Source organism: Sinocyclocheilus anshuiensis, unplaced genomic scaffold, assembly GCF_001515605.1.
Source record: "Sinocyclocheilus anshuiensis isolate Anshui unplaced genomic scaffold, SAMN03320099.WGS_v1.1 scaffold218, whole genome shotgun sequence".
Taxonomy (NCBI): domain Eukaryota; kingdom Metazoa; phylum Chordata; class Actinopteri; order Cypriniformes; family Cyprinidae; genus Sinocyclocheilus; species Sinocyclocheilus anshuiensis.
The window spans coordinates 365,441-383,709 of NW_015547665.1; the positions used below are offsets into that span (position 1 = coordinate 365,441).

An 18,269-nucleotide genomic window follows, 5' to 3' on the forward strand; every position below is an offset into this window, starting at 1 on the left:
AATGTTTGGGGTGTTTTTGTCTTTTTATACTCACCAAGGCTGCATTTATTTGATCAAAAATATGGTAAAATAGTAATATTGTGAGATTATTATGATTTAAAAATACACACGCACACACACACACACATATATATATATATATATATATATATATATATATTAGTGCTGTCCAACGATTAATTGTGATTAATCGCATCCAAAATAAACGTTTTTGTTTGCATAATATATGTGTGTGTTCTGTGTATATTTATGTATATATAAATACACACACATACAGTATATATTTTGAAAATATTTACATGTCTATATTTATATTCATATAATTTATATTATAAATAAATATGTAATATATAAACATAACATATTTTTTTAAATATATACATGCATGTGTGTGTATTTATATGTACATAATAAATATACACAGCACACATACATATATTATGTAAACAAAAACCTTTATTTTGGATGCAATTAATCGCGATTAATCGTTTGACAGCACTAATATATATTCTATTTGACTATATTTTAAAATGTACTTTATTTCTGTGATGTAAAGCTGAATTTTCAGCAGCCATCACTCCAGTCTTCAGTGTCACATGATCCTTCAGAAATCATTCTAATATGCTGATTTGCTGCTCAAGAAACAACTCTTATTATTATTATTATTGGTGAAAAATGTTGAACTGCTTAATATTTTTGTGGAATCTGTGTTACTTTTTTATACATTCTTTAATGAATAGAAAGTTCTACATTTATTGAAAGTCCTTTGTAACATTATAAATTGTAAACATTCTAAATATCTTCACTGTCGCTTTTGATCAGTATAATGCATATATTATTATACCTAACACTCCCAAAAAGTTCAGTCAATTACTTTGGATTTGTCTGAAGCACTGATGTTTCAAATGGTTTTATTTATAGTTGGACTGAATAATACTTACGTTTTACTTTGCTTGTATTTCAGGCAGCTGGTGAGATCTCCTGTGGGAACCCAGCGCTTCCCACCCCTTCTCTATCCCTCCTTCCGTCCTCCTACCCCACCACAGTACAACCTGGTGTCTTACCGAGCTTTGCCCCCCTGCATGCTCTCCCATTCCCTGGGCTCAGCCCTGGCACCAAACTCCCTGGACAGCCTCAGGCCTGCAAAGGAGCTGTTTTTCCTGGCCCAGCACCTGGAACTTTCCAGCATGGTCTGGCACACGGTGAGCAGATATTGATCCTGAAAATAACAGTGGAAACTTGGTAAGCATCATCTCTTTGTTTAAAGGTAAAGTGTGTTATTTATGCTCCAATTGCTGCACAAAACGGTATTGATTCCAAAAAGGTTTTCTCTTCCTGAACCATTTTAGCATTTTAAATAACACACTTCACACGCTGAAGCCCAACTCTGGTGTCATGTGTAAAGCACTTTGCTCCATCACTGTAATGTTGCATTTGTCATCCTGGTGTTTTCTTCTTCTTCCTCCTCTCTTTCCTATTTCAGGTAACTCCATGCTGTGCTCTAGCACAGTTCATCTTCTGTCTGTCCCTGTTTCTTCTCCTGCTCCTCTTCTTTCTTTAACACCATGGCTCTTTGGTTTAGGTAAATTTACACCCTTTTGGGAAAGCTCATAGGGACAGTTGAAACGCGCTTACATTGTTCATTGTTTTCGTCTTAATTGTGGCTGCACAATATATTAAAATAATAATGCTAAAAACAAAACTAATACGTAAAAAAGTAAATTGTTTTATTTATTTATTTTTTTTACTTTTTAATTTATAGTTTTTTTACAGTATTACAACATTTGTTTACATTTTTTTCAATATCACAACCTCAGTATTATAATCAATAATCACAATAAAATCAATATTATTATTATTATTATTATTATTATATAGTCATACTGAATTGGTCAAAAACAGTGGGAATTAATATTTTTTTACTGGTGTTACTGGTTCTTGTAAATTGTAAATCCAAGTATGAACACCAAGATTTTTCAGTTTTTTTCCAAATCTTGCAGTCCTAAAAGAATTTCACACACACAAATCTCCAGCTTTTTTTTTCTAAGCAGATGCTCTCCCATCACCCCACTTATTCTAGAATTATTTATTTTTTCTAAATATAGCTATTTACAGAATCTGGGGACAATTCCTGTATTTTATTTTTAATATATATATGTATGTGTGTATGTGTATATATATATATATATATATATGTATGTATATGTGTGTATATCACAGAAAAAATATTGCAATGTTAGTTTTTCAAATATTGTGCAGCCCTTGTCTTAATGTTTGCTTGCATTATGTATTTCTTTGGTCATGCTTTTTCTTTAGCTGATTGTTTTGAATTTAACTTTCTTTGAAGTTTGACCAGTATTGCATGCTTACAATGAGTTTTCTGATAGTCTGAGTTTTAATTTAGCTGATCGTCTCAAGTATTTCATATAGTAAATAATAAGTTACATTTTTTTGTTGTTATTGTTGACAAATGTTAAGGTTTTCCTTTTTTCTTTTTTGACATCATAAACTAGACTGTATGATGTCAGTGTTATAGTTTTGTAGTGTTTTATAATCAACATGAAATCCAAATGGACTCCATTTACTTGTAATACATTTGAATAACTTGTATAATACATGTTCCTGGTTTTATTGTGCCTTATTTATTTTCCAAATCGATGAATTCATTGAATGAAATTAAGTCCTGGCATATTTTAAATCATCAAACGTTCTTAACGTTCTTTATGCCAACTTATGTAAGTAAAATGGTTCATGAGTGTCATTTCATGTTGATTGGTTAAATGAAGCCAGCATTACATTGAACAATCACATCAGTGTAATTTTAGGAGATAAAATAACATTTTGTTTTTATGACACAGATGGAAGCCAGATCCACACAGATGGTCTAAATGCTCGGAGAAAACTCCATTAATGGCCATTAGAATGAAACAAAAGCCAACTGTTACCTACAGCAAAATTTGCCACTTTTCCTAAGATCATGAAGATGGAGCTGATATGATTGAACATGGATTTGAATTCTAATGGAAAGAGCAGATTAGGAGACATTTTGTTTGTATATTTTAGAATCAAAACGTTGTTTGTTTGCAGTTAAAAAAAATTGCACTGATCATGAATGGGCATAAGTATTATAATGTAATTATTTTTTCACAGTAATGAGATTATAATTTGGATGATATGACCAGCCATGTGACCTCAGTGCAGTGAAATGCACTTACTTTAAGGCAGATGCTTGAGTGAATTTGTCTGTTGTTACCTTTTTCAATTGCCATTTCTCTCTCTCAGAGGTGATCTACAAGTGAGGATCCAAAATCCTAACCTATTTATGAAATTAAATGAACAACAATGAATTCCAGGTGGTGTGGGATTCCACACTACAGCATTATTTCCAAGTACATGTTTGCAATGAAAATATAAAGCAACTCTGAATCTGTTGTACTAGTCAAAGGCCGAGATTGCACTTTGTCTTGTTTTGGTGGTGTTGTTGTTGGACTGGGTAATTAAAATGATGCCAGTGTTATGATCTCAGGGCTGCTAAGTACAATGGCTGAGTTATTGAGTAATGCTGCAAAATATGTAGAGATAAAAGCACCTGCTTTTGTTTTTGAACATACTGAAAAATGACTTGAGGTAAAATGTGGAAAATAAAGTTTCCTAAAATATTCTATTGTTAACATTGTATTGAGAAGGTGGGTCAGATTATTATTATTTTTTTAATCTAGCAGAAATTGTTTCATCGGCTTTTTTCGCTATATTTTTGTACATATTAATGTACAGTGAGCATTAATGTCAAGCCTCATTTCAAGTCTATGCAAAGTTGGAAAAAAAGTTCAGCAAAACTGGTGCGTGTTGTTTAATGACCTCTTATACGGTCTGTATATACGTGACCGCTGCTGAAGACACAATGTGAGATACTGAAGAACTTGTTTAATACAGCTGTAGTTGGTTTTTACCACATTATTCCTTTTAAATCATATTACTGCCAGTGATGCAGTATATCTAAACGTTAACATGTACAGCTGTTCTGTAAATAACTAAACAAAAGTAAGTACTATTATTTGGCCTTTCTGGAACTATCCACTAGCTGCAACATTATAACAAAAGAAACCTGAGAAATTATGACAACTTTAAAGAAAACTGATACATTGACCAAAGCAGATGTTGGATGCATTTCCTCAAATCTAATTCGATAAATGAATCCTTAATCAAATATGTAGATATACTGAAGATATTTAACAAAATTTGCTATTTCATTAAAGTAGTATTTAAATGCTAATCTGGCAACTATGACAAATCAAGATGTTTAGTTTGAAATACTACTACAATGTTAGCCTGGTTTATCTTAATAACCCACTATGGATGTTTTAGAATATAGGATTTAAATTTTGGAGTAAAATAAGTTCTGTGGTTAGAAGTGATGTGTTTGTTCATTTTGGTTTGATGTGAACAGTAACAGACTAACAGCAGGGTCACCAAATCTGCCAAGGCAGCATTACAGGTTACCGGAATCCATTACCCCACAATATTTTACACAAAATGTCTTTAATGTTATCCAAATTTACTGTGTTGTCTAACCTCCTCTGTTTTATATCCTAAAAAGTATTTTGGTCTGATGTGAACAACACCAGACATGTACAGCAGGGTCACCAAATCCGTCACACCCTTATGTTTCACACAGAAAGGCTTTAATGCCATGCCAGACTCATTCTCGCACAAAGATTGAATGAACAGCGACCTCTTATCACAGATTTGTCTAGGTCACTAATGTTTGAACTTACAGTGTTAATGGAGTTCAAGCTGCACCTTTGCTGTGTGGACTACAGAGATTTGTGCACACAAAAGCACAAGAAGCTATTGTTCTCCAAGTCACCCTCAGACTATTCGACTTTTATCTCTCCGTATTGGCTGTAAACGGTCCATTGCCAAAGTACACACTTATATCACCTGTACACTCCACACACACCTTTCACACACACTCAAAGGTCAGAGAGTCTGTTCCAGCTTCTGAAGGCAGTATGAAGGTGTACATTACGCTCTGCCTGAGCGTGTGCATGTATTTATGCGAAGCTCTGGTGGAGAGTGATTCTGATGCGATCATCGAGGACAAAGATGTTCTAGTGCTGACAAAAAGCAATTTCGAATGGGCTCTTAAACAGCACAACCAGCTATTGGTCCATTTCTGTGAGTATTTCTTCTTGCATGTGTGTTTTTATGGCTTTCTTGTCATAAATCCAGCTCCATGAGCTGACAAATCAATACTTCAACTCGAAGTAAAAAGTTTTTTTTTTAATGTAATGCTTGTTTTTCTTTATTGAGACCCCTCAGATTGTTTCCCTGAGATTTTAACATCTATTTCAAAGACATAAAACAAACTCACTTCAGGTGAATAATGGTGGCATGGTGTTCTGCTTGAATCTCAGCGCTGGTAATTGGAAAGTTGCTGGTTCGATCTTCACAATGAACCATGAACTATCACCATTGTGCCTTTGAGCAAATCATTTAACCTAAGTGGGGTTGTTTGTTGCTTTGGATGAAAACATCTGCTGAATGACTATTTACTTATGAAGACACAGTGTACAAAGAAGACAGACTAGAAGCAAACTAGATAGCGAATTAGAGTCAGCACATCTGGGACCACTACAAAATGCACTTTTAAAAAATTTTTGGTGCGTATTTGCAACAAGGAGTAAACTGTTGCAGCTTTTACTTGTACCTGCTGTAGATGCGCCTCTTTCTGGCCAGTCCCTTGGCTCCATCCTTGAGTTTAGAGAAGCAGCCGGTGCGCTGAAGGAAGCGGAGTCTGATGTGAGACTTGGAGGAGTGGATGTGAAAAAGGAAAAAGATCTTGCTGCATCCCTTAATGTCACAACAATACCATCACTACGGCTGTACCTGTCTGGAAACAAGAACAATCCAGTGTACTGTCCAGGTAATGTTGAAATATGACAAGATTCTGTCCTTATTTACTGACCCTTATGCCTTTCCAAAATCGAATATAGGGATGCATCCCTTTAGGATCAGTTTTCCATAAATGTTTGTTGTTCGACTCCATCCCCAGATCTTAAGAGCTCTGCCACAATCCTGACATGGCTTAAAAGAAGAAAAGGGCCGAGTGCTAACATCATCAGTAATCTCACACAGCTGGAAAAATTCATAGGAGAAGAGGAGCTTGTGGTGCTGGGATTATTTAAGGTAACTTGCCAGTTTATTTTAGTGAGTCTTTTTACCCAGTTATGTTCAGTGAAAATATGCTTCACAGATTTGAATCATCATAAAAAAGTGTGCACAGAAGTCCTGAGGTATTATGTATCATTTTTGTTATTAAAAAAAAAAAACATTTTAGGTATGCTATTTATTATGTTTTCTCTCACAGTGGAGGGATTTGCAATTGTTTTGTAATTAAATATGTTTTCTTGACCTGTTGTTCAGTAGTTTCTCTATTTAAATATTAATTGACGTTTTAAAGTGACAATATAAAATAAAATTTAGAAAACATAAATTTTTAACTAATTAATGTAGTATTATTATTGCTTTTCACTGATGATCATTTTGATAAAGGACAACAAGCTTTTCTCCTACAAAAGTATCAGCTGAAATGAAGGATTCATTCATGATTCAGCCATAACTAAAGATGTTTTAAAGCATTATTATTATAGTTTTGCAAATTTGATTCAATTATTTTGAAAGAAACGGTTCAAATGAAGGATTCTGACAAATGTTTTGTGCATTTGCTCAAAAGAATCAGTTCAAATGAAGGACAAATAACTCAAAGATGTTTTATTGCATTGTTGTATTCGCCACTGTTTTTAATGATGCTCATACACTACAGGATCTTGAGGAAGGCATAGTGAAAGTGTTTTATGAAACAGCCGCTGACATCGCAGACCTGCCCTTTGGAGTAACAGGAAATGATGAGATCTTCAGCAAGTATGAGATCAGTGGAGATACCATTCTCCTCATCAGAAAGGTAAGAATTTCTGCTTTTCAAGACTCTTTTCTGAGTTTCAAGACTCTGCAACATTTCCGCCCACACATCAATAAAATGTCCCCAAAAAAATAATAATCTGCCTTCTTTTTACCGCACATTATGAATTGTCTCACCCATGTCTATCATTTTCTTTAGTCTAAACCTGACAAGCAGTTTGAGCTGGGAAGCAGCACAGTGAAGACAGATCTTGTTCAGTTTATCAGACTGTATGAGATGGAACTTGTGACTGAGTACAATGGCGAGGTCATTTTATATATGTGTATTTTAATATATAGGCATTAGGACATATAATAGATGTATAAAAATAAACAAACCTCTTTCTTTTTTGTGTTCCTCCCAGACAGCATCCAAGATCCTGAACTCAGTGGTGCTGAACCATTTTCTTCTGTTTATTAATAAGACTGAGGAAGGATTTGAAGAGACATACCTTGCTTTTAAAACCACTGCGGAAAAACTCAGAGGGAAGGTCAGTACATTTGACTTATATTTAGACATAAACCACATAAAATCCAGTACTGCTCAACAATAAAATGAAATAAACAAATCAACAATAGAAATATCCTTAGAAATATTGTGGATTACTATTATGATATTGGTGGATGCCAGTAGTGAAGCCTTTCTGTTTTCTTTTAACTCTATCATTAGGTTCTGTTTGTGATGATTGATGTGAGTGAGCCACGGAATGGCCGTGTTATGGAGTATTTCCGTGTGAGATCAGAAGAAGTGCCTCAGATACGTATGGTCAATTTATCAGACCACGTTCAATACCAGCTGCCATCTGATAAGTTTGACACACAGACTCTTTTAGAGTTCTGCCTACAATACCTGGATGGGAAAGCAAAGGTGAGTATTGAGAGGTAAATGAAATAAATAAATTTTCATCTTTTTATACTTTTTTTTTTTTTTCATTTTCATTTTTATCTTTGTCTTATCTTTTTAAATTAAAAAATAATAATTCAAATGAAAACTATTACTAAAATAGAAATTAAAATATTTTTAAAATGTATTTGAAAAACTATTATATATAAAAAATGTTATTATAATATTCAAAGCTCAAATATCTTTGTAATTTATAGCCTAAACTGCAGAGTGAGTCAATTCCTGAAAACTGGGACACACAGCCAGTGAAAGAGCTGGTTGGGATGAACTTTGAAATAGTGGCCTTCAACCATAACAAAAATGTCATTGTCTTGTTCTGTAAGTACCTCAAATTTTAAAATGCTTCAACTTGATATCATGAGTCTGTGTCTTCACTTAGCCTGTGATTAGCTGTTTTGTTTATTAAGTATGATTGTACCTCTTTATTCTGACATTTCCATTTTCCATGTAAAAACATGAGCATTTTGAACATACTGTATTTCAATAGATGCACCTTGGAGCATCGGAAGTCGTGCACTGTTTCCATTGTGGGAAGAGCTTGCTGAACACTTTCGTGAAAATGAAGATGTTGTTGTTGCCAAGATTGATGTTACTGCAAACGATGTAAACATTCATCTAAGAGAAAAATACCCATCAATCAAATTATTTCCTGCTGTTTATTCAGAGAGGGTAAGCAGTCTCTTACAATTAACTGTTTACGTTGCTCTGCATAATATTTCAGATCTTATATTGATTGTAAATCCATATTTAGGACAGCCACGTTATTGTGTTAGTCTTTGGGCTAAAGAAATTAGTCGTGCTTGTATTGTATAAGAGTACAGTCCATGAGTATTTTGTAATCATCGTACTAAAATATTTGCCAGGTAGTGCCATATTCTGGCAAGAGGAAGCTGAAGCCTATTGTAACATTTATGAAAAAAGAGACTGAAAAAGCCAAAACAGACAAAGTCAAGGTAAGTTATCACACTCTCACATTAATAGACATGAATTGTATTCATTATGCACTCACCATGCTGTGCTTGTATATATGCTACAGGAGGAGGAACGGAGGAAGAAATATCTGAATGAACAGAAGGCTGCTGTGAAAGAGGAACTCTAATCACTCACTGTAATCTCAAGAACTAAAGCAGTTTTATTGATTTCTTCGAAACTAACAATGTAACGTTTTATATCAAACTCTTTCCAATTTAAAAATTTTTTTGTAATCATGAATGTAACAAGTATTTTCAATATGTACATGTGTGAAAACAAGACGCTGTAGTTACAGCACTGACTGGCTGGTTACCCACTGATACCATGTTTATGATATGTGACCCTGGAGCACAAAACCAGTCTTAAGTCGCTGGGGTATATTTGTAGCAATAGCCAAAAATACATTGTATGGGTCAAAATGATTGATTTTTATGTTATACCAAAAATCATTAGGATATTAAGTAAAGATCATGTGCCATGTAGATATTTTATAAATTTCCTACTGTAAATATATTAAAACTTAATTATGTATAGATCTCAATTTCGAAAAATGGACCCTCATGACTGGTTTTGTGGTCCAGGGTCTCATATTATTGTTCTGTACAGTATACTCCACTACAGTTTACTTTTAAAGGACAATTTGCACACACACTTCATTTCCACTAGAGGGAGCCTCTGTTTCAAAGTGCTGCCTCCATCCTAAACTGATCATTGCAACCTCATATTAACTTTAAAAACAACTTGCAGGTCTCTGAGAGCTATATGTTGTCAAAAAGGTAAAATGTGATCTTTTTCAAAGCACATATGGATTCCAGTCAAGGAATATGATTGGTCAATACTAGGGGTGTAACGGTTCAGATTACTCACGGTTCGGCTCGTTACCAAGAGTACCGCGATATGTATGCACACACGTGGGTGGTGTATCACGGTTTTTCCGGTTTGGTTTGAATATCGTTACACCCCTAGTCAATACAGCTAAAAACACAAAAAATATGTAGCCACAGTGAGAGACCATTTCTTGTGTGGAATGATGTTCATTTGTTTAATAAAATGACAACTGAATGAAAACTGTGCCCATATATACACACACATATATATATATATACATATATACACACGTTACTCCATTGGCAACAATCTAGAAAGATCCTTTTTAGCCCCAGGCACTGTAATTACAAATATCTACCAGCAGGTCTAAACTCTATATTACTATATTTACAGCAAAATCTGTTCAGAACTCCTTCAAAAAAAACATAGCCTTGGCCTCACCTTGGGAATGACCATGCATACTGTCATATTCAAGTTTTGATGGCAGGCTTACAGCATGAAGGAGGAACCTTTACCTGATCCCAAAAAATAAACAAAGTTACAGACTGTATGTGAGAGAGGTTGCGTGACCTAAATAGATTTGGTTCAGTAAACTCTAAAATCCTTTAATTGGGAAAACACTTAAACACGTGATATACTAATACTTGACAAACACATTGATCTACAGAAGTGTAAGTCAAGGCCAGCCTTTTCGATCTGAAATTGCAACGTACACACAATACATACTGTAACCTTTCCTGCAGTCATGTTGGGATTTTGAATTTAGAACTACAATACCAAGAAATAACCATATTTACCATGAAAGCTGCCAAGTTGGGTTTAAATGTGACTAAGACTGTTTGATGAAAAAGAAGCTTTGTAAATCAATCAACCTCTTATGCTGGGTTCAGACTACACACTATTTTTGTCGGTCACGATAGTCACTGTGTCAGATTACACGATTTTAACTCCTAAAATCTTGTCGTGCATAATTCCACCTAGCAGCACCATCATCTCTCTTTCGTTTCGCCATGTTTGAAACCGGTGTATGAAAGAGCTTCTGTGCTGCTATTGGTCAATGTAACAAATGTGACAGAACTCGTCGTGGACGACGGAAAAAAAATTAAACATGCTAGTCTTTCTGTCGTGATGTCGTGAAGCATCGAAGACGCGGAATCGGTTGTCGTCCACTATGACACACTACACGAGCTGAAACGATGGAATCTTGCGTCCCGACGCCCATCGTCATTTATGAATCCCCACGACACCCTATGTCAAGCAAATCGTGGCAAAATCGGGCTAAAATCGTGTAGTCTACCTTTACTACCTTAATCTTACAGTTCAGCAAGAGTGCAACTCGTGAATGTTTACATCTCCATCTGTTACGCAACTCAAAGCTGCACGTGTTAGGCTTACCTACTCCAGAGGATTCACACATTGTGCCTTGGCTAAGCCCCTTTCCCAACACCCTATAAAGAGCCAGACTATTTTTGCATGCTATTTCCGCAGTGTCGGTCACCTTGGGAATGGTTTGATTCCCTGATTGTCTGAAGAAAGAAGTGGATGTTGGGGGCTCTGGAAATAACGGGTTGTCCTGATCATGCGAAAAATCATGTCCAATTTCTGTCACACTATACCTCCAAAACTGAATTTTTGTCCTACGTGCTGCTCTACCTGGTGAAGATGCCTTTCCCACCTGTAACAAGACCACGGAGTCTTTCCAACTTGGGCAAAGAGAAACTCGCAGAACCATCGCCTGTGATTCTGTTCAAGACAGTGGAGGAGAAAGGTTCTGCGAAGGAACGGTTCAAGAAGTTGAGCAAGAAGGGCACACCACACAAAAGTAAGCTGCCCACCTGTCGAGCTACATCTGGCTTGAGGATGGAGGGTAAAAGCGCTTGGATTATGACTCCAAAAAACACCGATCCTTCAAGTTCCTCCACCCCAACTTCTAAAAGTATTTCTGGTAATAGTACCTCTACAACCAATTTGGCAACCTACTCAGTGAAATCCTCTAGCAAGAAGTTGTTTCCTGCCAGCGTTTCAGCAACAAACATCCCCAAAGACTCTTGTAGTCCACAGGCTTCATCAGGATCAGGCCATGGACTGAATAATGCATCTCACTTCTCTCTCAACTTGACACCTGAGGCCACCTTGGTCCTGCGGAAACGTAGCCGTGAGAAGCAGCTCCGTGTCGTCCGTGGCACCGTAATGGCACTGCATCAGAAAGACCCTCTGCTTGCCAAGTCAGGTTCTCGATCCAACATCCCACTGGTGAAGATCTCTCTTCTAAATGAGCGTCACCGATACGATGATGTGGAATATGAGGAAGACGAAGAACAGAGTGTGGATCAGAGTGTTCTGCTGAAATGTTCTGAATGGTTGCGAGGGGTGGAGAATGCTACCGGAGCTGCGGTCCTCGGTAGAGTGGACAAAATCAGTCAGAAGAGCATCGAATAGATTAGACGCTCCATGTCCTGTTACTTGTGCGGACTTGAAAAACGTGGTAGTTTCGAGTAGTGGTCGACTGATATGGGTCCTGCAATGGGCTGATGTCGATCCCAACAACTAAAGAGCTGGGTGCCTTATGGCTGATACATGCAGAGCAATTTATTACTTACAGTTTAATGGCAGAAAATGGAATATACATATAAGTGCAACACTTATTTTACACAATATTCACTAAAAATTGAACTTTCAATGTTTACAGTTTATAATGACAATGAAAACAATGCATTGTCACGTCTACTGGTATATTTCAGACCTGACTGGAAAAATGAAATGTCCTGTTAATGGACAGGATTATTGGCTGACGTCACTGGTTGCAGGATATAGCTTTTCTGTTGCTTGAACAGTGCATGGCACTAACAAAGGCAAGGTCACAGGTTTGATTCCCAGATTGCATGAATTAACATATATTGCTTAAATGGAATTTAAATCACTATGGATAAAAGCATCTGCCAAATGCATGTCAGTTTTATGATGTTGTATGTGATGTTTTTGAATTGTAATGCAAGTATTCTGTTGAAAAGGGATTTGTACACTCAGTTTTTACCTATTTCCAGGATTTTATGGGGATTTTTTTTTTTTTTTACTTTTTCAAAGTGTATTCATTTAAAACTGTCTATAAAGCATTGATCAGACTCGGAATAAAACATGATCTGCATCATACCACCATTCATTGCTGTTTGTAAAGGCACATCAAGCCTTAACTCTACTGTCTAAAAGCACACATGACTAAGAGATATATTTGGCGTGTTATTATAAGTGGCTTAAGGGACGCGGGGTTTAGACAGACTTAGCAACTTACAACATTGCTCACTCGTAGTACTTCCTGATCTCATTAACAACAGGTGCCTTCACTTTTAACCAAACAGCTAACGTGGTGGAAGTCACCAGTGGTTATGTTTCTACTAGTACGCAAATCCCAGGTAGAAATGACAGGAAGTCGAGAGCTTCGCCAACCTTTTTGCTGTTGCTAGTTGCTTTAGGTAACATTTACTAAAAATACAGAAAACAGTAATATTTTGAAACAATAACAAACATTTAAAAAAAAAAATGAATTTTTTTAAATATAATTTATTCCTCTGATGGCAAAGCTGAATTTTCAGCTTTTACTCCAGTCTTCAGTGTCACATGATCTTTCGTAAATACACTAATTTGGTGCTGAAGAAACATTTCTTATTATAAATGTTGAAAACAGATGTGCTCCTTAATATTTTTGCAGAAAATGCAATACATTTTTCAAGATACATTCTTTGATGACTAGAAATCTCAAAAGAGCAACATTTATATTTATATAGATCTTTTATATATTTATACATCTTTTGTAACAAACACTTTAGATCACTGTTATGCATCTTTGCTGAATGAAAGCAATTATTTCTAAAAAATCTTACGGACCACAAACTCTTGATTGGTAGTGTATGTGACAACCAAGTGTCAAAATCAGGACAACTGTTGTGCCAAACACAATTATTGTTTAAATGCGGTACAACAATAATTAAATCACAAAATCTAACTAACTCTACGCTTTTGGAGGACATTTACCAATGTTATCAAGTGACTACTATATTTAAAACAATTATTCTCTTGATAACATCACAACATTTATTCTATAGTTTCTCTGGTAAAAACTAGGTGAAGCCAGAAGGGCATCATTGAACAGTTTTGCATGTATTTTACATAGATGCACAGAGTCCAAAGAGCTAAACATCCCTCCCACTACAACTCACGATTGTAGACGAGAGAGAATTTGAGTAACAAAGTAGCTTGAATGCTGCATAACCTCAAGGCCAGGTGTGTATCTAAATCTCCTTTGTGTACACCAGGAATTTACAAAAGGGAAAAAAACAGACACCCTCAAGCATTCAAACTCAGGCTACTTGCTGGAGGACTCCTAACAATCCTTTCACTTCTAAGCTACTTAACTCTGACCTTAGTACGGTAGGCTAATTGTATATTTTATATACTATTATTTTATATTACCTAGCTATCAATTACAGATAATTTAGCTTAAAGACTTTGACATAAGATTGAAACGAATATGACGGCTGGTTTTTCAGATGGATGAGCTGGATGAGACTCAGCTGAAGAACCATGTGGATAGTCTGAAGCAGCAGCTACAGTTTAACAGAGAGAAAACATCGGTCTCGCTTCCAGAGTGAGTATCAAACATAAAACATCTACTGCAATGGATTGTTTCAAATCAGGGATTTCCAACTAGGGGTATTTTTATTTGCACAGATTCATATATAAATGCAAATCATTCTGTATAAATAAAAATCGTAATACATTTGTGCTAAAAATATAAAAATATTAAATGAAGTATTCAAATATGTATTTTGATTTGTGAAGTTGCAAGTTTAGTGAAGTAAATTAAGTAAATAATTCATACGGGTTGACAGAAGCAAGGAATCTCAGGCTACCTTTTTTTTTTTTTTTTTTGCCATTTTCTATCTTCCTATTATCCATTCATTTTCAGATTAACTAAATGGATTGAGGAGAAAATGAATGAGGATCCATTTCTGAATCCAGATATACTGAAGGACAACCCATGGGTGGAGTCAAGCAAATGTGTTATAATATAGCGCAAGAGCTGTCATTCATCACTATGGTAACAGGAGCGACTCCACCCATTGTCATGTTTACATTGCCCGACTTTGACTAGGATGGACAAACATGCAAATGTAAATCTGCTTTGTTGTTTACGCTTATCATGCCACGACATTATGAATAGAAAGAAAGAAAATCTGTTGTTATTCAGTGAAAACATGTATTTATAAAAGTGTAAGACAACTATACAAGAACAATAAAAAACAAAACAAAGAGGAACCCGTGCTTTTTCTTATTCACATTGTAGATGTTTGTTTTTTAACTATACAGTACAAGGTTCAGAACATTTTTGTTTTTTTGTGTATTGATTTAAGGTGGAAAATTAACATTCATAAAGCTTCGTCTTCTCTCTCGCCCACATCACTTTAAAGTAACTCCCGAATGTAAACGTTTCTGCGCACTGCATTGGACACACCTTCATTGAAACGAAACCATACATCACTGTTACCCACAGCTTTACCGATATGCATCACTCCACCTCCTTTACCATCTTCACCTGCAGAGAGAAGTGAGATCAGCTCATTTTTAGCATTTAGGTTATGCAGAAGACTTCGATTTATTGTACGAATGTATATATATATATATATATACAAACAACAACAACACACTTGTAGTGGTGACCACAGGTTTCTCCTTGGGTACAATGGCTCGTCCAAAGAAATCCAATTCAGGCTTTAAACATGAAAAGGATAAATAAACAAGTCATCACATGTGAGCACTTCGACCCTGATCCGCTATTTACCCAATTAATCTTGGATTATTATGAAGCATAAGTCAAGCATATGCGAAGAGAACCAGTATAAGGACAATCATATAACATGGTGGCACAGAATCACTGTAAAATGGATAAAGGGGCGAATTTTCGAAATAGTTCAGAGCAAAAACCAACGTCTGGCATTTGGCATTTTAAATTAGGTTATGAATATAATCTATAATTAGCACTGCAATTTGTAAATATTATCTCTTTATCATGGCACATTCACAATTAGTTTTATATTATTGCATATAATATTTACAAATTATTATTTACAATTTTTTGTCATTATTATCTGCAATAATGTAAAACTCATTAGTTACAGATCAGTTGTGAATCACCAATCCCAGCATTGAATTTGCTATGATAATATTCAATGGTGGAGTGGACTTAAGGAAAATACATTTTAAAATGGGATTTTTTTATTAGTATGGGGAGGTTGTTTAAGGACAGATGTAAAGGATTTAAGGTGGTTTAATATAGATACTTTACCCTGCTTTCCACCACAGTCTGTTTAACTATGTTCTCCAGCCTCTGCTGATGGTTCCTGCTTGTCTGTTTCTTCACTTCTGTCTTCTTCCCCTCTTGGTCCTTTTTAACGGTCTCCGTCTGAACGCAGAGAACAAATGCTTTGAAACTTAGACAATCCTGTTTACAAAATATGATTGTCTACAGCTCTGCATATTATATGTTGTATAGTTGTAGCCTGTGTTGGGGCTGAACATACACACAACACAATACCTAAATGATTAAATACATTTTGCGCCTCACCTCGGTCTAGTGTACATACTAGATGAAGTCGAGCTACATTATCTAGGTCTGTTAGTCCAACTTCGCAAAAGTTTGGACTGGTATGACTGAAGTCGGACAAAACTGTAGCCAAGTCATAATGTTGCAGTCCAAAAAAAAGTGCATTGGAACGTATTTCAAGTTTACACTGCAAATGAGTGGTGAAACAGATAGTTTTTTTAAAGACAAAAAATAATCTTAAAAAAACACAACCAAACAAAATAATACAAAACACACTTGAAAGCCAAGCATCAAACTTTGTGTGTGTGTGTTTTACCTTCTGTGGGTTTCGTTTCTGCTGGGCTCTCTCTACCCTCCTCATCCTCTCTAGTTCTGTCTCCCTGGCGATCAGCTGCTTCACCTGATAGGTTAACTGCCTCCGGGGAGGCAAACCAGGAAAATGCACCACATCTTCTACATTACTGTGGAAACACACACACAGGTCATTTAATGTACAACTAGTCCTAACAGCACAGACCTTTACATAACATAATAATATTATTCATGAGCACTACTCCAAGGTGAACCTGAACAAGGGAATCTAACGAGGAGGGATATAAAGAAAAATGAATATGAGATGGTTTATAAAGTGGAAAGCGGGTGAGCTAAATAATCCCTCTTACTCAGAAGGTAAAACACTTTTCCAGGAATAAAAGTACATTAAACAATATGTGCAATACACACAAGCAGATGAAAATCCAAAAGCAGGATTAGTTGTGCGGGGTATTCCGGGTCACATACACAAAGTCATTTCTTTAGGACAGTTGGAGAATGTTCAGTCTAAAAAATTTGGAGCAGTTCACAATTTGTGTGTTTGTTCCTATATATTATGTTGTTATTGCTGTTTTCGCATTAAAATCAAATGGTTCTTCCATTTCTAGAGAACAGGATAGCAATGAAAGGTTACAAGTTTACTTCCAGTGTAAAAGCTAGATAAAATCCAGATGCTACAATATCTCTGTGCTGCTGATATGCCATCGCATCTCACATTAAATTGCCTAAAAGTCTTCATATATATATGGAAATGCATGCTGTGAATTAGCATGACTGGACATTAAAGAGTTGGATTATATTCACAATATTGTCTGTCAAAATAGCACAATAATTATAAAAGCAGTAGATGTGATTGTTTCTTCCATTCAGGCCTCCTCTGATGAAAGTTTATAATGTTTAATAATGCTGAACCATTTCTTCTCATGATTGGACGATGCATGATTCAACATTTGGCATGGGAATCGTACAATCCTCAGTCCGTCTTATTATTTTCCAGGGGCATGGCTTCAGTGTGGTTACTTAGCGCTTGTTGAAGCAGAGCTCGATAAGAGATGGCGGGAAGATACAGGAAGGCGTAAACAAGCAGAAGCAGCAACAGGGAGACCAGCAGCGGAATCCCCCAATCAGAGGTGACCAGCGTCTCCTCGCAGCGGGCCTGCAGGAACAACTGCTGCATGATTCTACTGCACCAATCACAGAAAGAACAAACACACGCGTTTATCAATAAGAGACTTCAGAAACATGATCATGAAAAACATCTAATCTAGACTAGTAGGGTTTGATGACATAATATTTCATTTGAATTCAATATTATTTCATTGGCAATATAAAATTAACCAACTTAATTATTTGATTCATTTCCACGAAGCCATTATTTTGAATTTGTCTGTTTCAATAAATGAGTGCAAAACACTTATTCTAGAAGTCATCGCATAATTTTTTTTTTTTATCAGACCAAAAAAATAATTAAAGGTAAACATTACAGTTTGCTACATACTATTGCATTTAGTGTATTGTCATATTGTAATATGCTTTTAAATAAATGTGCTCATTTAGTGAAAACACTAAAATTCTAAGCTAAAAACAGTAAGAATTCTTTTTTTTTTTTTTAGAAAGGATGCATTAATTGCATTAAGAATCCTGAAAAACATGCATCATGGTTTCCATAAAAATATTAGGCAGCACTGAAAATTC

General features: G+C 35.6%; 4 protein-coding genes across 9 annotated transcripts in view; 3 read left to right on the plus strand and 1 right to left on the minus strand.

Annotated features, from left to right (window-relative positions):
• The window catches only part of LOC107702522 (ubinuclein-1-like), a 13,427-nt gene extending 8,564 nt beyond the window's left edge, over nt 1–4,863 (plus strand). For 3 of the 6 annotated variants that reach the window (XM_016504864.1, XM_016504865.1, XM_016504867.1), the window contains 3 exons: nt 965–1,202; nt 1,484–1,582; nt 2,859–4,863. In XM_016504864.1, coding sequence (XP_016360350.1) covers nt 965–1,202; nt 1,484–1,582; nt 2,859–2,911 — 390 coding nt within the window. In that variant the 3' untranslated portion in view covers nt 2,912–4,863. Of the gene's footprint in view, nt 1–964; nt 1,243–1,483; nt 1,583–2,858 lie in introns of those variants that run through there. The other 3 variants (XM_016504866.1, XM_016504869.1, XM_016504868.1) reach the window with 3 other exon arrangements.
• An 81-nt stretch (nt 4,864–4,944) lies between these two features.
• Nucleotides 4,945–14,025, plus strand: LOC107702524 (protein disulfide-isomerase-like). Its single transcript, XM_016504870.1, has 12 exons — nt 4,945–5,178; nt 5,720–5,926; nt 6,056–6,189; nt 6,827–6,964; nt 7,121–7,228; nt 7,326–7,451; nt 7,631–7,828; nt 8,062–8,182; nt 8,352–8,533; nt 8,728–8,817; nt 8,901–8,972; nt 13,975–14,025. Exons 1-11 carry the CDS (start codon nt 5,013–5,015, stop codon nt 8,961–8,963), a joined length of 1,533 nt encoding a protein of 510 aa, XP_016360356.1. The 5' UTR covers nt 4,945–5,012; the 3' UTR covers nt 8,964–8,972; nt 13,975–14,025.
• Nucleotides 14,013–14,741, plus strand: LOC107702526 (guanine nucleotide-binding protein G(I)/G(S)/G(O) subunit gamma-13-like). Its single transcript, XM_016504873.1, has 3 exons — nt 14,013–14,089; nt 14,209–14,306; nt 14,628–14,741. The coding sequence occupies exons 2-3, from the start codon at nt 14,209–14,211 to the stop codon at nt 14,731–14,733; spliced, it is 204 nt and encodes a 67-aa protein (XP_016360359.1). The 5' UTR covers nt 14,013–14,089; the 3' UTR covers nt 14,734–14,741.
• Nucleotides 14,742–15,030: 289 nt separating this feature from the next.
• LOC107702521 (chromosome transmission fidelity protein 18 homolog) overlaps nt 15,031–18,269 on the minus strand; it is a 17,234-nt gene continuing 13,995 nt past the window's right edge. The window contains exons 19-22 of the mRNA XM_016504863.1: nt 16,579–16,723; nt 16,005–16,121; nt 15,367–15,430; nt 15,031–15,254 (exon numbers count right to left, since the gene is read on the minus strand). Of these exons, the coding sequence (XP_016360349.1) occupies nt 15,124–15,254; nt 15,367–15,430; nt 16,005–16,121; nt 16,579–16,723 (457 nt within the window). The 3' untranslated portion in view covers nt 15,031–15,123. The remainder of the gene's footprint in view (nt 15,255–15,366; nt 15,431–16,004; nt 16,122–16,578; nt 16,724–18,269) is intronic.

Coding starts and splice junctions, on each gene's coding strand:
- LOC107702524 (XM_016504870.1), top strand. CDS start 5,013: ATGAAGGTGTACATTACGCTCTGCCTGAGCGTGTGCATGTATTTATGC. Junction 5,179..5,719: donor CCAGCTATTGGTCCATTTCT/GTGAGTATTTCT, acceptor TACCTGCTGTAG/ATGCGCCTCTTTCTGGCCAG. Junction 7,229..7,325: donor TGACTGAGTACAATGGCGAG/GTCATTTTATAT, acceptor TGTTCCTCCCAG/ACAGCATCCAAGATCCTGAA.
- LOC107702526 (XM_016504873.1), top strand. CDS start 14,209: ATGGATGAGCTGGATGAGACTCAGCTGAAGAACCATGTGGATAGTCTG. Junction 14,307..14,627: donor ACATCGGTCTCGCTTCCAGA/GTGAGTATCAAA, acceptor ATTCATTTTCAG/ATTAACTAAATGGATTGAGG.